Source organism: Stereum hirsutum (genome assembly GCF_000264905.1).
Source record: "Stereum hirsutum FP-91666 SS1 unplaced genomic scaffold STEHIscaffold_3, whole genome shotgun sequence".
Classification (NCBI taxonomy): Eukaryota; Fungi; Basidiomycota; class Agaricomycetes; order Russulales; family Stereaceae; genus Stereum; species Stereum hirsutum.
Genome location: NW_006763133.1, coordinates 2,002,486 through 2,023,821, shown reverse-complemented (window position 1 = coordinate 2,023,821; position 21,336 = coordinate 2,002,486). Strand labels below are relative to the sequence as shown.

Sequence of the window (21,336 nt, the reverse complement as noted above, 5' to 3'; positions counted from 1 at the left end):
CGAGAATCTTATTTCCCCGTCCGAGTATGAGGTCTTACGAGGTGCGGTAGTGAAGGTTCGTTTTGGTTTGAAGCATCGCATGGCACGGCATCCTTGCGACCATCATTGGATCAATAATTTTGAGCCGGTCATCCACCGCATTGACGTGCTCTGCCCGCCCATGTTTGTGCTTCCGGTTAAGAGGATCAGGTTGAGCTGATACGGGGTTAGAGCTACGGTATATCATCTTGTTTCTATAGTACTTCATATCCTGATTGGTGTGTCACAGGTACTTTTTAGCCTGAGGGCTGCTTGCCTCGATGTAGAAGAGGATAATATATTCTAGTATTCGGGTCTTTTGTGTGCTTTGGCATAGAATACAATATATTGTGATCTGGATGTGCCTCTTTGATTATTGTGTGAAGTAAGATATATGTACGTATGAAGGTGAGCGAGTCTCCGGAGAACGTTCGATCAAAATAATCAAGCAAGGTCAGTGCCACCGCCGAGGTGGAGCTTCCCTAGTTCTCATCGGGAAGCAATTATAAACGTAAAGAATTACAGTCAACCGCGGCCAAGATCTACACCGCTGGGAAGTGAGCCATGTTACCGGGCCGACAACATGACGGAAGACTGGAACTGCGGGAAAGTGGCAACACGAACGCTCAACTCTCTTCCATCCCCTTCCTCTCCCTCTCCCTTGGCCTTCATTTTTCTGTCCTTCTAATACATATCGCTGCTGGTTTGAGGAGACCCTCCGCCTGTCAACCAAGATGATGACCCCAATGCGATATGTGGTCCTGGTTTTGACCATCATAGTGCGTATGATGCTCGGCTCTACTCTATTTTGACGTCTTCTCTGACGAGCGCAAACACCTTTCATCCTCTTCCTATTAACAGATCAGCTTGCATTTTATTCTCACATTCTCGCACGAGGCCTACGGAAATGCTACTTCAATATCCAAACTCATTAGCCAGCAACCAGCAGTAGCAGGATCCTCAGAACGTGTTACTCCAAGTGAATACATCTGGCACGATGATACTACGGCGATTCAGGACCGGCGCGCGAATGCTGCCATCGTCATGCTTGCGAGGAATAGTGATCTCAAGGGCATCACGAAGAGCATGAAGCAGATGGAGGACAGGTTTAACAAGAAGTTCAAGTATCCCTACGTGTTCTTGAACGAGGAGCCCTTCAACGAACAGTTCATTTCGTGCGTGCGCTCTCATCTTGTCTGACTGTGACATTATTCACCATGCATGTCGATAGGACCATCTCGGAGCTCACGGACGCCAAGGTCGAGTTTGGTCTCATCCCGCACGACCACTGGTTCCAGCCGGATTGGATTGACGAGGAAAAGGCTTCTGCATCCCGGGCTGAGATGGCCAAGAATAACGTGATCTACGGTGGTGCGTACCAACCAATTGTGCCTGGGCCTACACACCTCCTGACTATACTCGCGCATGCTGCAGGCAGTCTTCCGTATGTGGCTCCGATCCTCCCTTATTGTCGGCCCTCCTCACTTTTCCGTGTAGATACCGGAACATGTGCCGTTTCAACTCAGGAGTGCGTCTTATGTTGTCTCTCAGAGAACAACTCATCTGATCTTTAGTTCAGTTCTTCTACCGACATGAGCTTCTGGCCAAGTACAAGTATTATTGGAGGGTAGAGTGAGTGTGGCATGGCGCATTGCCTCGACAATTTTGATGATTGATGTGTATCTCCCTCAGGCCAGATGTCACTTTCTTCTGTGACCTTGACTACGATCCTTTCCTGGTGATGCAAGACCAGGAGAAGGTTTATGGTATGTCCAGCTTGCCAGTTTCAAAGTCGTGAAGTAATGACTCTCAGGACAGGGTTTACCATCTCACTACCTGAGTACGGAGAAACTATAACCACACTTTGGGATACCGTGAAAGGTCGGTACTCGCGCCTTTACTTCTCGTTACTTGTAGTATCCTCACGTCGTCTCAGACTTCATTGAGAAGAATCCTGAACTTATCCCGGGCGATAATGGCATGGGCTTCCTGTCCGACGACAATGGACTCACCTATAATCGTTGCCACTGTGAGTAATATCTCGTCATTCATACTGATCGAGTTTCTCAAACTTTCTTCGACTGTGCCATTTTAGTTTGGAGTAACTTCGAGATTGGCGACCTCGACTTCTGGCGAGGCGAAGCCTATGGCAAATTCTTCGACCACCTCGACCAAGCAGGCGGCTTCTACTACGAGCGTTGGGGCGACGCACCAGTTCACTCCATCGGCGCTGCTTTGCTCGCACCTAAGGACAAGCTTCACTTCTTCTCTGACATTGGGTACAGACACGAGCCATTCCAAAGGTGTCCACAGGGAGAGGCACATTCGAGGGGGAAGTGTTGGTGTGATGCGAAGGAGAATTTCGGTACGTCGTTGTTTGCGTGCAGAGGCTTAAGCGCTTGCCCAGTCACGTTCGTGGTGCTTGCTGACTCTTCTTCATCGTCAAGATTATGAGTGGTACTCGTGCCTGCCCAAGTTTGACAGGTTATTCAACTAGACGTTGAGACTCGTGTCATATCGTCATCGTGTCATTGAGACATATACGTATCTTAGGTGTGGATTGAGAGCTGGCTGACGTTTGAGATGCACCGTACTTACCGTACTCGAGAAGGACCATTTTATGCATATACACATACCTGTTCACTTCTGTATAATCTATCAATCCGCTGCATCCATGCGTTCTCGTCGTTGAGTTTTGATCGTCGATTTGAGTTGGATCGATTTGAAGTTGGGTTTGCAATGGCGGATCAATGGCGTGGTGCTGGTGTGTAAGATGTATGTATAGTGCACAAAAGATCGAGCATGATGCCGGGTAATATTAACATATCCTTTGCAAACCGAGGCGACCATAAGAGTTGAGGATAGAATATACATGCGACGATAGCATCGGTGTGAGATGGAGGAGGCATACGGGGAGAGTACGAAACTAAATAAATAAAAGGAATCTAAGATAACAGTCTGACCTAGAATCGTTCATTTCACTATGTTCTGAGTCTCGGTCAAGGACCAGTGACTGTTGTGAATATGCTCTCAACGGAGAGGAGACGGTGTTGACAAGGTGTTGAGCAACTTACAGGGGAAATGAGCCAGATTCCGGGCGGATGGAGTGACGGAAGCAACAACTGTGGCGACTTGGTGGCAACAGATGCTCAACTCATTCCATCACCATTCTGAATCGTTCTCCCCGCTGTCACTCATCCTACACCCTCACTTGGACTCCATATCCTACTTGTTTTTTTTTGATAGTCATCGACTGGTGGTGAAGACCTTACTCGTCATCCAAGATGATGACCCCAATGCGATATGTGGTCCTGGTTTTGACCATCATCGTGCGTGATGTTCGGCCATATTGTGGCTGACCTAGAAATGCAGTCACCTCCCATCCTCATTATATTCACAGATCAGCTTGCACCTTATCCTAACGTTCTCGCGCGGCTCCTACGGAATCATTGGCTCCCAACCATCCGCCTCAGAACGTATCACGCCTAGCGAATACATCTGGCATGAGAATACCACGGCCATACAGGATCGGCGCGCGAATGCTGCCATCGTCATGCTCGCGAGAAATAGTGATCTGAAAGGCATGATGAAGAGCATGAAACAGATGGAGGATAGGTTCAACAGGAAGTTCAAGTACCCATATGTGTTCTTGAACGAAGTACCTTTCGACGAAAAGTTCACTTCGTGCGTGGGCTCTCACCTTGTCCGACCAGCTCATCATTCACGCTTTCCATTTACTACTGGCCAGGAGCATTCTGGCACTTACAGATGCCAAGGTTGAGTTTGGTCTCATTCCACACGACCACTGGTTCCAACCCGATTGGATTGACGAAGAAAAGGCTTCTGTATCCCGGGCCAAAATGGCCGAGAACAATGTGATCTATGGTGGTACGTACCACTTCGTTTGCTCTCATACAATTCTTTACTTTATGCGTGTTTTGTAGGCAGTCTTCCGTGCGTATTATCCATTTGTTGAACGGCCTGACTATCTCATTTCTCCTTCCAGATACCGGAACATGTGTCGGTACAATTCAGGAGTGCGTCTCGATTCATTACTTTCGCGAAGTGCTCACCTGATTTTTCACTCAGTTCTTTTATCGACACGAGCTTCTACAAAAGTACAGGTATTATTGGAGGGTCGAGTGGGTACAAATGTATACATCTTACGGCATCAACAAGCTGACTCCGTATACTCTCTCAGTCCAGATGTAACTTATTTTTGTGACCTCGATTACGACCCTTTCCTTGTCATGCAAGATCAGGGGAAGGTCTACGGTAGGATCAGTCATTTAAAATAAATAAAAATCTGTTGACTCCCTAAGCAGGATTCACAATCTCACTACCTGAATATGGAGAGACCATCGCAACACTTTGGGATACCGTGAAGGGTCGGTCGTTGTGTCTTCTTGCCACTTGAATTTCTCCTCACAATAGCCTCAGATTTCATCGCGAAGAACCCTGAACTTATTCCGGGCGATAACGCCATGGCCTTCATCTCCGATGACAATGGCAACAACTACAATCGCTGTCACTGTAAGCTGCATTTTTATTGACCGGCACTCACCCAAACACTTTCCTGAATTCTGACCATCACCATACTCTAGTCTGGAGTAACTTCGAGATTGGCGACCTTGATTTCTGGAGAGGCGAAGCTTACAGCAAATTCTTCGAACACCTCGACCAGGCCGGCGGCTTCTACTACGAGCGCTGGGGTGACGCACCCGTCCACTCTATCGGTGCTGCTTTGCTCGCACCTAAGGATAAGATTCACTTCTTCTCGGACATTGGGTACAGACATGAGCCATTCCAGAGATGTCCGCAGGGAGAGGCACATTCGAAGGGACGGTGCTGGTGTGACCCGAGCGAGAACTTTGGTAAGTCTATCGCTCACGGTCTGGCTAGCCTAAGCGCTTGTTGGATGCTTGCGATGTTTACCGACGCTCTTTCTTCGGTTCAGATTACGAAGGGTACTCTTGCTTGCCCAAGTTCGACAGGCTGTTCGACTAGACGGTGACACTCATACTATACCTTCACCGTGTGCGGATTGACAAGCCCTCCAGGTTACGCCTGGATCTCGAGTTCACCCACTGTTCTCATGTTTCGAAGGATAACCTCTGATCTCTCGGCCGCACGGACATTCAACTATACAGACATACCCGTTCGCTTTCGTATAATTTATTAAATCTCCCTGTCTCCCTGTCTTCCCACACATGCGCCCTTCGTTTTCGTTTCGATTGCTGATACTTCGGCGGACTTTTCTAATTATGGAGCTGGACATGCGACGACGACGACGACGACAAAAAATTAATATTTGCAGTTTGTACTGGATAATGATAGAGCGTGTGGATGGATGGACGTGGGTGTGTGGTGTGTCAAGTGTGTACGTAGTGCACAAAGCGTCGAGTAGGTGAAGTATACACATCGAAAGGCGAAGTGACGGTGAAGATGATGGTGACTGTGAAGTTGTGAAACATACAAAGACGTATGCGACATGCAAGGACGGCAGGTGAACGGTAATGAGATGGTATGAACGTGTCCGACGTCCTAAAGTCCTTGAGGAAATAAGGATGGCCAAAAATGGAGCGAACAAGAGACAAGAAAAGAAGAGCCGTATGGTACCAACGATAGGACTAAGATAAAATGGACTGTGAATAATATTGGTACTACAGTCGCGAACAACCTTCGCATCAGTATGTCACAAATGATACTATGGAACAAAGAAGAACTTACAGAATCGTACAGTCGTGTCCAGTTCGACCCGAGAGAAGTGTCGATGAGCCGGTCGACATGTTCTGCGACAAGTGAGTGTGTGAGGGCTTGTTGAAACCTCTCCCGCAGCTGGGCAGCCGTCTGGTCGCCGAACGCAGCGAAACATGGCATCGTCGAGTCTGCAACATCATTAGAAACAGTGAACATGATAATCTGTTCATGCTCACCTTTTTGCATGAGCTCAACCATTGTGATAATCCTATCACAATGTTTCCTCGCAGCCTCGAAGCCCTCCCCAAACAACCTCCTAAACTCCTTCAGCGGCTCTCCCTCTACACCACCTAGCACCTCAACATACTCAAACGGTAACTTGAACGGCGCGGCCTCGAAACCGATGTTACCCGGCGAGTTCGAGAGCATGAAGCCGAAATCGATGTGGATGAGGTGGCCGTCGCGATCGAGAAGGATGTTGCCGTTATGTCGGTCTTTGATCTGGAGGAGGTAGGTGATGATAGAGTAGCCTGTATATTTGTGGTGTGGTCAGTTGTGGGTCACATCAGAGTGTGACCTGGAGAAGGATTGACCTGCTAATGATTTAGCGAAATTTCGCTGGGCACGAGCGAACTTGGCTGATGATGGGTCGCCGTATGTCTGGAAAGCAAGCATCAGCAAAATTACTTTACAAACGGAACGTTGAAGAGACGCACGTTCTTGAAATGATCCATAAGAGTTACGTGACCTAACCGTCCATCGTTCAGCCGTCGTGCATATTCCGCTTTCTTTATCGAGTGTATTGATACGGCGTCCGTGATTGTCTCTACCAGACCCGACGAGCCTCCTGTGATGAGAATACGGAAACTACGGGATGCTGTTAGCATTCGTCGCAAGGCAACATGGGTATAAAAAGGGGACATACTGCCTCGCCCAGCACTGACAGTTCTCCTCCTGCCATATTCGCCGGAACTCTTGTATAAGCTGCGTAGCCAGCTGTTCCTGTCGAAGATCTCCGCCTGTTTTGACGATGACAGACAAACAATCCCAACTAGCTGGACCACAAACCTCAGCACACTAATCCCACATCCCAAAACAAAAGCCTTGGCCGCGATAAACTCTACGGTGCACGTACCTAAATGTCCATAAGGCGATCCATGTCTCACCCGACTCTTCTTTGCTGCCCACGACTCACTGAATACAACAGCAGAGGGATCGACCTTGTTCAGCTCCCTCCTAATAATACCCTCATCCTCCGCCGTGTTCACCGCACCACCGATCATCCCTCCGCCTCCGCTGCCACTACCACCCTCACCGTCCTTATTCTCCAACATCCTCTCCATCCTCTCTTCCTCCAACGCCAACATCTCCTTCATAATTCTGTCTCGGATGGCGGCCGCCTCAGCCGGTTGCAGTTTCATTCGAGGAGCTCCGGGCGCATGCCCTTGCGGTGGGTTGGGGGCTAGTGATGGATGGACGGGACCCGAACCCGAGGGTACAGCGCCGTGACTAACACCGATCGGCGAAGGTGGTGTGATAGACAACCAATTCGTCACGGGTAGCCAGCTTAAAGGCCCTGACGAGCTTTCGGACGGTTGGATAATGGACCCAGGCATGGAACCAGCCATAGGATTGAGGTTCGGCGCTGTTGGTGGGTTTGCATCCCATACGAGACTGGCGTTCAGTTGAGCTAGCATGACAGCCGCGGTGCGCATTCTCTCTGAATAATCATCTAGAGATAATGCTTTGCCTCCGGGCATGGGCGAAGTAGCTTCTGGGTTGGGCGAGGGAGGTTGTGACGAGAAACTCCGTTGGATGTGATTTGGGGTGAGCGTGGCGGCGGATGATATGTTGGCGACGAAAGGCGCTCCTTGTTCAAGAGCGGGAGTAGGTGGGATGGAGGAAGATCGGGACCAGGCTGCGATGTCCAAGTCCTTGTTCTTCAGTGCGGGAGGGAGGACGATGGAATCTGAGAGGTCTATATTGCGCGAACGTAGAGATTCCTCAGGACCATACAGTTGTTCGACCAGGTCGATCTCCTCGTCGTCGGCCAATTTGACAAGTGACTGATCTGGACTCTGTGGCGCAGAAGAGTGGACGAATGGGCCGTCTGAGAGCTCCGGAGTTTCGGGACCAAGAGGACCAGGGGTTCCGTTTGTAGGCATCGACTGTGTTCTTCGATTGTCACTAAAGGGTATGAGATCTCGCGAGGCTCCTTTTCGTTCATTCTCCTTCGTGACGATCTTTTGTAAAATATCCTTGTTAGTCCGCTTGGCTGGGTCGAAGTCTAGATCTCCGTTGAGTACTTCGATGAGCAGAAGGTATGGTGCACGTTCGGCTGAATTCAGCACAACGCATTCGCCTGGAGGTATTCGAACGATTCGATGGTGTGGCGCAGGAATAACGCGTGGCGTCTGAATAGCGTCGGTACAAGTGCACCACATAGGCATGCATACCTAGAACATTGTGACCTGTTTAGAAATATATTTTCCAAAATGTCGCGAGCCGTGCGTACCTCCGCGGGCAGTTTGTGATTGAGGGCCGTGAGTTCTGCTCGGAGAGCACTCACACGAGCAGGTCTCGGTACCACCAGGAGCCTGTTCGAGATGTTCTCCAAGTTCAGAATAAACTGGATCTGCGGCGCTTCTCAGGTTAATCTTGCGTGGCAAAGGGTTCCAAAAATAGAACAAACCTCTGAGCGACAGAAATGGCTCCTGAGAAGCTGTACCTGCGACCGCAAGTCGTACTTGCTTAGCAGGGCGTCGGTGGGATTTAGGGAGGTAGATCGGCGCATCGACGTGCCCATATATAGCGCTGGTGAGGACTGGAAGGCGGCGGGAGCAGGAACAGGAACAGACGCATCCAGTTGGCCAAGCGGGTCGTCTGAGAACCTTGGTTTCCTACGCACGTGCAGGGGAAGTGAGGGTGTAGTCTGTGACGGTCCTGAGGAACGTCGGCGAGAGAGGGGTGCCGGCAGACCGTTGGGAGGCCCATCGAATGTCGCACTCTTTGAGGACTTGGTCTGATCACCTGCATGTTCGTCAGTTGTAGGGGTGGTAGGCTCGTCGTCGTCGTCTGTAGACTGCTCAGAAGGTCGTCTGGTGCTGTTATGGGCGTAGTCATCGTCGTTTCGCTGAAGACTCTTCAGCTCGGAGCCCTGGTCATCTATGCGACCCTGTTCGACAGCAACCTCTCCCATGGTCTCTGTCAACTGTGGCAACCCGGATGCACCGGCAAGAACAAGACCAATACCAACGACAGCTGGAGGCATATGCGCCTTGACTTTCTTGCGAGCAAAGAGAGATCGTGGGGCGGCTAAGAGGCTGGGGTAGGGAGTAGTTGCCGGCGGGGGTAGGTCTCCGAAGATGAGTTCGTGGCACATGAGCAGTGCTCGCTGGCAAATGAGGAAAGATTCGTTGTTGTGAGAGCCATCGAGGTCTCTCAGAGAAGACTGCATGAACCACAGCGTCTGGCGGGGGAATCAACTAAACGGATATATTGCGGGCGGTCGAGGTACATACAAGCATAGCGACGTGAGTTGACTTGCCAACAATTTCGGACACGAAACATTCGAGTGCTCGCGACTTGGAGGGTCGGGAGACAAGAAGGTGACTAAATCCAAGCTGGTAAATAATATCATGTCCTTCGGTTGGGCGAGGATACGGACCAGACAAAGCCCCATACATCGCTCAACTCCTCGATGGTGAATTCCCTGAGCCTGCGGGTGAGGTAGTAAGTGATGCCGATATTATCGGAATATATCATCAAGTAGCGGAGAGCAACATGGACAGAGAAGAAAGACGGCGAAAGAAACAATCTCAAGAGGAGACCGTGGCCAGACATAATGATCAGGAAGGAGAGATGGAGTGAAGGAGACCGCCGGAAGTCCAAGTCGCCACGCTCGCCACGTCGCGTCCCATACTCCCTTCGACGTGTCGCCACTGCGCGTCTTGCATCCAGCCACCATGTTCCTTCTACCCCTGCTCTCCCTGCTCGCCGTCCCTCTTTCCGTCCTTGCAGCAAAGCAATCACCGCACGATACCCTTGTCAAGCTCGCTGCCGCCAACAACGGCGTCATCAGACTCAACGCCGAAGTATTCGACCTCCTCACCACCCCAACTCGCGACTGGACTTCCTCCATACAGTTCACGGCTTTGGACAAGAAGCGTAGATGTGCTCCCTGCAAGTGCGTATCTGAATAGATTGAGGCATTGGAATACATTTGACCAACAATATCTACTCCGTGTCGCAGAGAGTTCGATCCTGCCTTTGCTTCCGTTGCCAAAGCATGGACGAACGCTCCCCAAGCTGAGAGGGACAACCACTTCTTTGCGACCATCGACTTTGACGAGGGACCTACCGTCTTCCAAAAAGTAGGTTTACTGGCCTGTCATCATATACCAGCTAATAAAGCATCCATTCATATATTAGCTTGGGCTTCAATCCGCGCCTGTAGTCTGGAACTACCCCGCTACTGAAGGTCCTCGCCGACCAGGCAACGGTAAATCCACCCCCACGGCCTATGACTTCTCCAAGTAAGTCTTATCCATAACGCAATCATACCCCACAATCTAAATGCCTCCATTACCAGTGGCTTCGGCGCCGAACAACTCGCCCACCAGCTCTCCGCACACACCCCCGTCCCAATCCCCTACCGTGCCCCTATCAACTGGGCCGCCTGGGTCACCTTCGGCAGCTCTCTCCTCGCCTTCGCTCTGACCATCCGCTTCTTTGCCCCCATCCTCCGCAGCCGCTGGACCTGGGCTATCTTCACTGTCTCCGTCGTTCTGATCATGACTTCCGGCTACATGTTCACTCAGATCCGTGGTATGCCCATGACGGCCGCGAACGGACAGTGGATCGCTGGTGGCTTCCAGTCTCAGTACGGCCAGGAGGTCTATGTCGTCTCTGCGCTCTGTGAGTTCAAGCTTTATTGTGCTTGCTGTCGTGGGTCACACACGCTGACTTTGATGTCCGTGACGTGGTGGAATTATAGACGGTCTCCTCTCGATTGCGTTCCTCATGCTCATCCTGGTCACTCCTTTGCAAACTGACCCTACCCGCCAAAAGGTCCAGTTCTACCTCTGGACAATCGTCATATGGATCCTCTTCTCCGTCCTCGTATCATTCTTCAAGATGAAGAACCGAGGTAAACTCTCTCTATCCTCTCGCCGTAAGATCATCATCTCACGTTACATTCTTTCCACGCAGGGTATCCTTTCAGGATCTTACTTCCCTGAGCTACCGGGACGAAAAGAGTGGAAGCAGACTCTAAAGGATGTTGCTTTCATGTCCGGGCTCTTGCTCTCCTTGTCGCATGTTGATTCGGCGGCGAATAAATATAACTGAACACCAAAGCAATATTTATCTATTGTTGTCCGATGCGAACGCGACAGAATGAATGCATACGTATGCTGTTATGAGACTGAACCCCGCACCGTGCCACGCCTCAAGAGCACGCGTATATCCACGCACAGAAGACAAGAAGAATGAGGACAAAGAAGAGGATAAACAAGGAAACAAAGAAAAACAAATTTGTGGTCCGATATCGACGCAAGCGGAAAATAGGTGATACATAACAGAGAAGAAACAACCTAAACCTAACGACAACCAATCCCTTCCATCCAAAAAAACTTACTACTGAACATGGAGTTCTCTAAGTAGCAGGCGCATTCCGAGACACTCGCACTTTCCTCAAACCCTAATCACGGACTCATGATGCCTCCGGCTGCTGGAACACATCAACATACCGACTCCTCACCGACCTCTTCGACGCCTGACTCTTCGGCCTCCCGGGTGTCCCAGGGGGCGGCGTCGCACGACTAGGTGGTCCCGACCCAGATGACGAGGAAGGGGGAGGAGGCGTTCCCGGCGGGAGGATGCCCGGACTAGCAGGTGGCGGTGGCGCAGCATCATCCGGCACCAAGTTCGAGCGCACACGATTGAGCGATCGTCGAGCCTGGGGAGGTGAAGTCAAGTCGATCGCGGACGCAGACCGTGCCGGAGGCGCATGGGCTGCTTGAGGTGGCCCGTCAGGCATGCGTGCTCCTGATCGACCTGGAGAAGCCGTCTGGGAACGCGAGGGAGGTGGTGGAGGGGCTGCCGGCTTCGCTGCCTCTGGACCAGCCTGCAAAATGTTTCGTTCAGCATCTCCATATATTAGGAAGATAGTTGGCAGTCTCACCTTCCTGTTCACCCAACGCTTGAGGTCCTTGTCATAAACGAAGCTGCTCTCCTCTCCAAGCGTTGCCTTGACTGGGCCTCCTTCCTTCTTCCACCACTTGCTGAACCATGAACCAGTCTCGGCCGTTTTCAGTTCTATAAATAGACATTCAGCTTTAGCGTAGGACGTAGAATGAGCCGTTCAGTAACAACACACCTGGCCTGGCGGGAGCAGAAGCACTCTTTGGCTTTGCATCCTCCGCAGCACCTGACCCCCCAGCCCCTTCGCCCTCAGCTTGCTTCGGTCTACCCGTCGAATTCCCTAACCCGAGATCGTCGTCGTCCTCTTCCTCAATATGGGTCATCAGCGACGACTTGCTCGCAGGCGGCGGTGCAGGAACAGGTGACGGCGACACTGACAACGCGGGGTCATCCATGAGGGAGACGAAGCCCGAGCTATCGGAAGCCCCAGAGGGTTCGAGTTGATGGAAAGACGCAGCAGTAGGCGTGGGAGCGCTCGAGTCTTCGGTGTAGGAGGAACCCCACCACGAAGCCGAAGCCGTATTGCCGTCGCCACCAGTTCCAGCGTCCGCGGACTCTGCCGCGCCTTCGGAAGGGTCATCGCTGATGCCTGGCAGAGGACTCAAACCGTTCATATGGCCATATGGAGAATATGCACCATACGAAGCCTGTTGGAACGTTGTCGTAGCAGCACTGGCTGAAGCGATACGAGGCACAGGTGACGACGATTTGCGTGGGCGATAGTCCATTGCGGACGAAGCACGGTCGATCTGGAGTTGGGGGTTGCTAATTTTTCGAGTGGCCTGTGCAGAGCCGCTTCGAGGAGGGGCAAGACTTGAATACTGTTGTGATCCAGGCAGAACATTGTAGTTCATCTGCGTCGGCTGTGGTGACGAAGCGGTCGACGATGCTGTCGACGAAATCGTACTGAAATGGGAGAAAGGGGTGGTTGTTGACTCCTCCTGAGGATCAGGGGGGCCCTCGCCATCTCCTGCGATGAATTTGGTGAACCGTCCTTCCAACCAGTTTCCTATACTGTCCAGGCTCGGTCGGTTCATCTTACCGCCCATCCACGTCCCAGCTTTATCCAGTTGTGGCGCTCCAATCAACCGATCCGAAAGACCCTTGAGCTGCTCCAGCAGAACAGGATTTTGACCTAATGGTGTGCGGCCCAGCGTGGCAGCAATAGCTTCGCAATATCTGCAAACAAATTGAATAATCGTCACCCTCAGTAGAAGCGTTCGACATACCTGTTCGCTGTTTGCATATGGCCCATTTCAGCAAGCGATGCAGCACGAATGAGTTTGTATGGCTGGAGATGAACAAAGCCTCCGAACACCTCTTGACCCTTCTGAGGCGCAGCCAAAGAAATAGCAAACTCAGCAATCTCGGAGAAGATGATGGGGTCTTGGTCAACATGGAAGTTGGGCAGCTTATTCCTCGAGCCAAGTAGAGGTACTCGTGCGGTGGGAGAGCCCAATCCGGTCAGAACGGAGGCTCCTGGTGCAAGGAGGTAGCTACAGTGAGTGTTAGTAGCGAATCTTGACCAAAAAAGAATATTCGAGCCTACCAGGCATGAGCAGCCTCCACCCATTGATTGGCCAGCAAACAGTCGCCTAGCGCCATTAGAGCCGCAGAGCAATCAGCGGCAGAAGGTCCCGGGATCATCATAGCAGCCGTCTCTGCCCACTTCGTCAAAGCTTCACTCGGTATGGCACTCGTGACCGAAGCCGCAGGGAAATTGGGAGAGAGGGGAGTCATATGTGCCGTCGCTGCGGTCGGAGCGGCCAAGCTGTCTGCCAGCCGAGGGAGAAGTTTGGGAGGCACAAGCTCGTTGACTATCCGAAAGGGTTGAAAATTAAGATTTTGTGACAAAGATTAATCAAGGACAGGGAACGTACCAGCTGCTGCTCCTTGGCCAGCAAAGAGACTGTATGCCACTTTGAGACTTTCGCGCCCACTGATGGCCGTCGTAGGCGCATCTTTACCACGAGCAGCCAGCGGTGCACTTCCCGTACTCCCGACTTCGCTCTTGATAAACTCCGTGACAACCTCCTTCCAAGCATCCTTGTCAATGCTGCTCGCGATGACCATAGCGTGCGCCCACAACCGTTGATCAAGAGCGTAGTGATAAGCCTGGCGACGATCTCCCCGAATTAGGAAGTCTTGTATTTTGTCCAAAGACGATGCCTTCACGGTATGAGTGGCCAGAATCGTATCGCTGGGATCCACGGCAGCAGGAAGGCCGAGCGAGGGATAAGCGAGGTCTGAGGCAACAGGCAAGCCTTCTGATCCAGGCCCCGCGAAAAGCGCTGAGGTCGTAGACCCTCCGCCGCTCGCAGAGGCATTGAGAGCGGAGTTGGCGAGCCGACTGACAAGTGCTACTCGTACAGACTGCTCGATATCGGGGCTGGTCGTATATACTGATGATCAGTTTCGCAAACCCTGTTGATAGAGAGGAACTGCATTACCTGCCAGCCAAGCGACCGTCATTCTCTACCATGATCCTCAAAAGCTTCATCAATACCAACTTCCCCTCGGCCTCCTTCCGTTCAGCACTACCCTGCGTGAGATAGCCAAGTCCGCGAGACATCTCCTCTGCACGATCTTCAAGATATTTGGTCACGCGGGCCTTGTTGACCTTCGTCTGTGCGGACGCTCCGGGGCGGATGGCCAAGGTTGCCGTTGGAGAGCCGGGATCGCAGAATAATGGACCAGGGAACGAGGCCGTCGAGTTTCCAAGAGCAGACTCTGGTATGATCTGATGCAAAGGCCTGACCGTAACACCTGTGGTTTGCCGTGAAGACAAGGCGACATCGAAGCCGGTGTTCAGAGTGGAAGAACCGTGGAAGCACGTCACTAATCTACCCCCGCACCCGAAGCTGATCAAAGGCGCACGTCCTGCGATGCGGCCTAATGGATCGTTGGTTCCTAGAAGTGAGGGCGATGGTGCATAGGCCGTGTAAACAGGGGCAGTCAAGGTCTGTACCGAAGAAGACGACACATCTAGTCCTCCATTGGAAGTCGGGTGATCATACATAGACGAGACATGGGATGCTTCCGCGAGGTTCGACCGGGACGCAAAGCTACCGTAAGGACTATGGGCAGTTGCTGAGAACGAGGAATATGCCGATCCATTTGACATCGACCGCTGCCGTGGACCAGAGCTTGGCGCGTATGGATTAGGGATTGGCACAGCCTGAGAGGATATTGAGCTTGGGGACGAGACTCTAGACATAGTCGAATTATGCACTTTCGATTCGTGAGAATGACCACCATTAACGCTAGGACGGTATGGGTCGTACGAAGTCGGCGGAGGTGGCGACGCTAGGCTCCTCGCGGCCTCTAGGCTTCCTCGCGATGGAGTATAAGCAGAAACGGCGCCGGGAGATTTGGACCGCACTGAGGACGGAGGTGAAGATACCTTCGACGTAGCCGCGCTCGGCTGGTACGGGTCGTGTACGTGTGCAGTTCCGTAAGAATTTGACGGTGATGTTGAGATCGAGTATGAGGAGGACGAAGATGCTGAAATAACCGATGGGTCCGGTTTGTAAGGGTCATAGCTGTACGACGACGATGACGACGGTACGTTGTAGGAAGACGGAGGTGAACTAGAGACGATATTGTCGTGAAAGTTGTTGATCGAAGGAGTCGCAGAAGTGACCTGAACTTCGGGATTCGTCTCTATGGTTTGCGTGAGGGAGTGCTGTTCGTCCATCTGCAGGGCGCCCTCGGGGTCGTAGGAACTTTCCGGATCATAAATATCGTCCGAAGCACCGAGCTCCGTGGCTGACTCCTCAGAAACAACATCAGGGTAGGGACTGTGGCCATATTCCGTAGACTGCGACTGGCCAGTAGGCTCCTCACCCTCCTCACTTGCTGCCCATGACGTCGATGAAGAGACGGTCTTAGCTTCATAGTTGTTGAAGAACGAAGTAGAGTCGAAGTCTTGGGACCCGAAGGAATCTTGAGCGTGAGACGACACTGGAGGAGCCGAAGGTGCTACGTGAGTAGTTTGTGAATATGCCTGAGGAGCATATGAAGACGTGGAATTTGGCGGAGGAGCTAGATGAGGTTGCTCAGGAGAATTTGGAATTTCGTGGGCCTTCATGGATGAGTAGGCGTGGACATTAGTACTCGGGGAGCGTCCTCGTGGTGGAGGGGGAGGGAGATTTATTTTGCTCGACGACACGGAGGCTGGAGGGAGAGTCTGAACATGTCCGTAAGGGGTTGGAGGAGCTCCATTCGGTACGTGTGGAGTCAAGCCATTCGTGTGGAATCCAGTAGACGTGTGGCTCATGGCCGAGTTGGTTCTAGGAGGTGGAGGAGGGACTGAAGTTGGTCCATTCGACTGGTACACTGCCGGGTATGTCTGCTGACCCACAGCAGGCGACCCGGAGCGGTATGAACTGGAGCTCCGCTTGTTGACCTTCGGTGGCGGAATGGGAGGATCATAGGCGTTCAACGTCTTTGGACGGTAGACCTCTGCGGCTTTGGGAGAGGGCGGAGCTACTGGCTGGGTGGCGTATCCATTCAAAGCATATTGCGCATACGTGGGTGAAAGCGCATTTGTCCGTGAGGGAACCGAGGAGGCATTTCCGTGTGACGTAGCCGGAGCATATGTAGTAGCGGGCGCATACGATGTTGCAGGTGCCGGTGCGTAAGACGACGACGGTGCCGCTGGTGCGTACGAGTTTGAAGGAGTATAAAATGACGGTTGATACGATGCCAGAGTGTATGAAGGCGTAGAGGGGACAACAGGGAGGACATTTTGAGTTGTAGTCGGTTTGTAGGGATCATACGTAGACGTGGGTTCGTTGTGTTGGGATGGTGCCGAAGTACCATTCGTGTAGCCGCTGGTCCCAGCGTAACCATACGCAGAATTGGAGGTCGTCTGTGAGTACATTGAAGGGGCGTAAACATTGTTGACAGTTGGAGGTGGTTGGTAGTATTCCGCTTGGGGTTGTGCTCCTGGAATAACCAGTCGGCTTCATTCCCATGAGACGAAGAACAAACGCACCATAACCGACCTGCGACGCCTGGGCATCGACGTATCCAGAGTTTGTCGTCGCGGGAGCTTGGTAATAATCCTGAGGATCGTATCCATTAACCTCCTGCGTTGCAGTAGGCCATGACGAATAATCCTGTTGGCCACTGTGGCCTCCTACGGCACCAAATTCTGGATAACTCGAGTCGCCCCCCGAGAACAAATCTGCCGCACCAGGTGCCTGCTCCTGCTGTTGAGATACCGAGCCATGTTGCTGCTGGGGGGCGCTCTCTCCAGCGACTTCGTTGTTTCCTCCTCCGAGTGACCCGAATGGGTCTGAGGCGGGGTCGTCCGAACCGAAAAGCGAGGCAGCAGCTTCGACGCCAGACATTCTGAACCCGTCAATGGGTGCGTCGACCTTCAATAAGAGATAGAAGACGACGAAAGAGTGAAGAGGCAGGGCCCGGGAGTGCTCTGTACGCGCTCGTAGAACGCGCCCGCCGACTTTGACGATTGTTTGTCGTAGTTTGCGTGACACGTATATCCAATCTGGTTCCACTCTTCACGTCATACCCTCCACATCAGCCCTCCGGCCGCGTGAAGCAGAACTCCTCGACTCGGAAGTTGTTCAACCTCTCAGATCTACGCCTCGAGGCGTTCACTCATATCATTATGGAGAGCAGTAAAACTGGATGCTAGTATATTATAGATGGGATGAGTGGATGTCAATGCGATGTGCGACCAGCAATAAGGTATACGGTACGGTTGAGACGATGCGGGCAATGAACGATGTGCGAGACAAACAGGGTGTACTAAACGGATTCCAAGTATGATAGCAAGCGAGCAAACGTGAGTGGAGAAATATCCAAGAAGCCAGGAACGAAGGAGAAATTGTCCAGCGTTCGTATGTATGCAGGTTGATATCCGACAAGGAAGGGGAGCGTATTATGAAGAGTGATGAGATGTTGCAGAGCAAGATTGCGAGTGAGATGCTAAACGAAAGTGCAGTAGTGTAGCATTGCGAGAAGTAAGCCGAACAAACGGAAAACGAGGAGCGGCAAGAATTGGAAGAAGCCATCGACGAGACAGAGCGAAAACAAGAAGAAAAATTAGGCAGCCTCGGTACCTTCTGAAGCGCGAGGAGCCTCGCCGCCAGCTTTAACGGTGCACTTCTCCAGCAGGCGCTCGACTGGAAGGAAAATCAGCAACATTTCCCACCCATGAAGGGGGCTAATATAAGACGTACTGGAAGTGAGATGCTTGCTGTATGCGGTCGAATACCGGCGCATGCTGTTCAATTGAGGCCTGACCTTGCTCAAGAGCTCATCGCGTTGGTCACCCTCTGCGACGACCATGGCACGCTGAAGGACGTAGTCTGCAGAAGCCTTGTATGAGCACAGAATGCGGTGTTTTCTTAAAAAAAGGAAGAGCTTACTAGCGTACTGGTCCTTCATCATGGTGATGATAGGACTGGCACCGTCGTGGCGGGGAACCATGATCTCGTCAATAAGCTGTCGCCGACTGGCCGAGTCCGCGGTGACGAGGGCCTTCTCGCACACGTTGGAGGCGAACTTGTGACGGGACATCGCCATCATCTGGCCCCGAAGCTGGTTGATGATCAAGTTCCTGTCCTGCGGCTTGCCATGCTCGAGAACATACTGGATAACGTAGTTCTGTAGACGATAGACAAAGATTAGGCGGAGATAGTGCGGTAACAACATCTTAAACTCACCCCGAACTGGTCCTGCATCAGATTCCGCGTGTGCTTGTGAAGCTCTTCAAGCAATGGGCGAGTCTGATCCTCCGCAAGGTGTTCGAAGCATCGTTGCAGGACGCGGCACCCGTACGGATGGGTAGACAGTTCCCATACGTGGCCTTGGAAAGAAGGGACGAAGCCGAGGCGTTCCGGAGCGACGCGCTCGATTAACTTCTGAATAACCTATCACAACGGAACAACGGAAGCAAATCAACACGGGCATGAGGCAGTGTCAAGTAGATGAACTTACATGGTTGCCGTTGGCATCCTTGACGCATCGGAGAACATGGGGCTCGAGTTCCTTGACAAATATACTTTGCTGCTCGGGCAGTATATACTCTACGGCCTAAGTCACGAAGAAGAATCTCGTTCAAGACGGAGGCTCGTGGCTTCTGGCATGAACTGGACAACATACCTTCTGTACAACACGACAACCATACATTTGCAGAGACAGAGAGAGGATGTGGGTCTCCATAGATGTAGCCAATACAGTTTTTTGCACCTGGGTGCCATGTTCGAATAGCTTTTGAATAACCTGTGTATCTCATCATATTAGCAATGCAGAGGAGTAAGTACAAGAGAAACGCGGCTTACATAGTTGCCGAAAACATCTTGAATCAACGCTAGTGCGTTGGACGGAACGATCTCATCAAACACAAATTGCTTCTCCTCGCTAGAGGCCGACTCCAGTTTCTGCTGAATAAAACGAGAACCGTGCTGGTCACCGCTAAACTCGACAACGTGGCCTTGAATGTCCTATTTAGGGCGGCGGCCGAGGATCAGCGCTGGAAGGCGCATCATATGTAGACCGACGCTGCTCACCCTGAGTTCCCACTTGCGAGCCTTATTCGCGCGGAACTCATCCAACAAAGGACTCCGCAACGCGACGCCACCGTGTTCCTTACGACGGCCGGGGTTAACGCCTTGATGGTACATGTGCATCGCTTGAGCATTGACACCCCCATACATCGTAGCCCCAGGGAGCATTAAAGGCATCTGAGACGCGTAGTCGATAGCAGGGGCATACGACTGATGTGGCGAGGGCGAGGACCGGAGTCCTGGGTAGACAAGCCCTTGCGACGACAGTTGCTGGTGTTGCTGAACATTGTACTACGCATTTAAGATACGCGTGAGTGGACCGGCGGATCACACAAGCGAAAGTTTAATTATATACCTGCATCTCGCGCTTCTTGTCCGCCAGCGTTGCGGGCACGGCGGCGGGAAGCTGCGGGGTCAGCATGGGCGATGGCATAGCGGGAGCGCGATGATATACCATAGGTTGGGCGGGATAATATACAGGGGCTCTCCCTGAACCAGAGTAGTCGAAGTACATCGCAGGCTATAGTAATATAGAAGACGTGTTAGCATCAGAAGCCAAGCCCGACGATCATGCGAAAAGAGGGGAGGCTTACGGAATTGTATACACTCGCTGGGGATGTACCGGTGCTCACCGACGACGAGGCATAAACGGAAGGGTCTACGATAGCGCGGTCAGCATGGGCAAGTGTACACACAATTCACGTAAGGGTACTGACCTATGGGTTGCCCCGTGTAGTACTGGGCATAATCAGCCTGTCCGTACGCGCTGTATGGGCCCCGCGACTGCTGTATGTGAACCGGCGCGCGGATAGGTGGTAGTGACGGATGGCCATGCCCGCCAGCGGAGGAAGGCTGGTTCCCAGAGGTCTGTTGACGGTACGCACCGCCCTGCTGAGCAGCCCCATAGTCGTCCTCGACGGCCATGCCACGTAGGCCGAGGGTAAGCTCATTCTCGACGATGGTCGAGGTCTGCATGGGATCGTAAGCCACGGTGGAGTTCTGCGGGGCTTGCTGGCCGGAGTAGGGAGATGACGAGCCGAAGGGGGGAGAGGCCGCAGAGGCATAGCGAGGAACGGCAGAGTCTTTATTTACACCGTTGTCAAAACGTTGCGGAGAGAAATGACTGGGCTTCGCTAAACCGGGCGATCGGTCGTCCTGCAAATTATGTAAATGTTACCTTACCAAGAACTATGACGAATTCACGCGCGAAGTCGAACGTACCACGCGAGTATTCGGGAAGCCAGCACTATGCGGTGTTCTCTGTAGCGTAACGAAAAATTATGAAGAAATCCGACTGGGACGCAGAAAAAGTGGACTCACGAGCTGTCCGTACTCAGCCTTTTGAGGGCTACCGTTCGCGTCCTCCCAAGTCCCACTCGCCGAACGCGCCGAAGCCCAACTGTGGTTACCGTCTCCTTGCACACTCGAAAGTTCTAGTACACCCGCAGCGGAGGAGATGGAAGCACCGCGCTTGTATGGAGTGTTCGTCCCCCAGCTCTGCATAACGAAAGTAATTAAGAGACCGGACGGAAAGAGACTGTCGGACAAAGGGACGCACCTGCCAGCCATTGTTCAATCCTCTAGGCGTACCCATTCCGACTCCTAGCATGTTGTTTCCTGTGTGCTTGCGTTGGCCTTGAATCTAAAAAGAATAGCACGACGGGTCGTCAGACCGACATAGGCGCAGATCAGAAGGTTTCGAGAAACGAACATCGCCTGGTGAACCGGAGGGGGAGTGACCGCCAGAACGAGAGGACGAGCCAGAAGGTTTGCGAGAGGTAGGGTCACTACTGGCGGCCATGGCAAGGACTGTCATAGAAGAAGTGCGAGTGCAGTTCAGATACAAGATTGGAGATGGGGGTGAATTACGCAC

The 21,336-nt window shown here is 52.2% G+C and overlaps 6 protein-coding genes across 6 annotated transcripts; 3 read left to right on the top strand and 3 right to left on the bottom strand.

Annotated features, from left to right (window-relative positions):
* Positions 1-658: 658 nt before the first annotated feature.
* On the top strand, positions 659-2,685 carry STEHIDRAFT_166321 (glycosyltransferase family 15 protein). The gene is made up of 11 exons (XM_007301034.1): positions 659-797; positions 880-1,193; positions 1,250-1,389; positions 1,453-1,462; positions 1,516-1,546; positions 1,598-1,650; positions 1,711-1,784; positions 1,837-1,899; positions 1,955-2,047; positions 2,114-2,383; positions 2,466-2,685. The coding sequence occupies exons 1-11, from the start codon at positions 753-755 to the stop codon at positions 2,513-2,515; spliced, it is 1,143 nt and encodes a 380-aa protein (XP_007301096.1). The 5' UTR covers positions 659-752; the 3' UTR covers positions 2,516-2,685.
* Positions 2,686-3,302: 617 nt separating this feature from the next.
* Positions 3,303-5,025, top strand: STEHIDRAFT_128923 (glycosyltransferase family 15 protein; the record flags this gene model as incomplete). Its single annotated transcript, XM_007301033.1, has 10 exons — positions 3,303-3,347; positions 3,419-3,702; positions 3,767-3,910; positions 4,025-4,055; positions 4,108-4,160; positions 4,220-4,293; positions 4,344-4,406; positions 4,459-4,551; positions 4,623-4,892; positions 4,976-5,025. 10 exons carry the CDS (start codon positions 3,303-3,305, stop codon positions 5,023-5,025), a joined length of 1,107 nt encoding a protein of 368 aa, XP_007301095.1.
* Positions 5,026-5,373: 348 nt separating this feature from the next.
* Positions 5,374-9,561, bottom strand: STEHIDRAFT_74548 (uncharacterized protein; the record flags this gene model as incomplete). The annotated part of the gene is made up of 11 exons (XM_007300533.1): positions 5,374-5,681; positions 5,749-5,906; positions 5,955-6,248; positions 6,312-6,378; positions 6,435-6,585; positions 6,644-6,773; positions 6,854-8,174; positions 8,234-8,353; positions 8,411-9,187; positions 9,240-9,330; positions 9,386-9,561. 11 exons carry the CDS (start codon positions 9,559-9,561, stop codon positions 5,649-5,651), a joined length of 3,318 nt encoding a protein of 1,105 aa, XP_007300595.1. The 3' UTR covers positions 5,374-5,648.
* A 119-nt stretch (positions 9,562-9,680) lies between these two features.
* On the top strand, positions 9,681-11,070 carry STEHIDRAFT_74547 (oligosaccharyl transferase subunit OST3/OST6 family; the record flags this gene model as incomplete). The annotated part of the gene is made up of 6 exons (XM_007300532.1): positions 9,681-9,904; positions 9,971-10,091; positions 10,150-10,253; positions 10,310-10,635; positions 10,715-10,867; positions 10,930-11,070. 6 exons carry the CDS (start codon positions 9,684-9,686, stop codon positions 10,956-10,958), a joined length of 954 nt encoding a protein of 317 aa, XP_007300594.1. The 3' UTR covers positions 10,959-11,070.
* A 2,709-nt stretch (positions 11,071-13,779) lies between these two features.
* STEHIDRAFT_51920 (uncharacterized protein) lies at positions 13,780-15,139 on the bottom strand (the record flags this gene model as incomplete). Its single annotated transcript, XM_007300439.1, has 2 exons — positions 13,780-14,311; positions 14,373-15,139. 2 exons carry the CDS (start codon positions 15,137-15,139, stop codon positions 13,780-13,782), a joined length of 1,299 nt encoding a protein of 432 aa, XP_007300501.1.
* Positions 15,140-17,997: 2,858 nt separating this feature from the next.
* Positions 17,998-19,580, bottom strand: STEHIDRAFT_50957 (ARM repeat-containing protein; the record flags this gene model as incomplete). Its single annotated transcript, XM_007300363.1, has 7 exons — positions 17,998-18,263; positions 18,324-18,561; positions 18,621-18,827; positions 18,895-18,990; positions 19,060-19,179; positions 19,239-19,400; positions 19,467-19,580. 7 exons carry the CDS (start codon positions 19,578-19,580, stop codon positions 17,998-18,000), a joined length of 1,203 nt encoding a protein of 400 aa, XP_007300425.1.
* Between the last annotated feature and the right edge of the window lie 1,756 nt (positions 19,581-21,336).

Excerpts from the sequence above, each read along its gene's own strand:
- STEHIDRAFT_166321 (XM_007301034.1), top strand. The coding sequence starts at position 753 with ATGATGACCCCAATGCGATATGTGGTCCTGGTTTTGACCATCATA. Across the intron at positions 798-879 it reads TCCTGGTTTTGACCATCATA|ATCAGCTTGCATTTTATTCT; the intron begins GTGCGTATGATG and ends TCCTATTAACAG. Across the intron at positions 1,900-1,954 it reads ACTTTGGGATACCGTGAAAG|ACTTCATTGAGAAGAATCCT; the intron begins GTCGGTACTCGC and ends ACGTCGTCTCAG.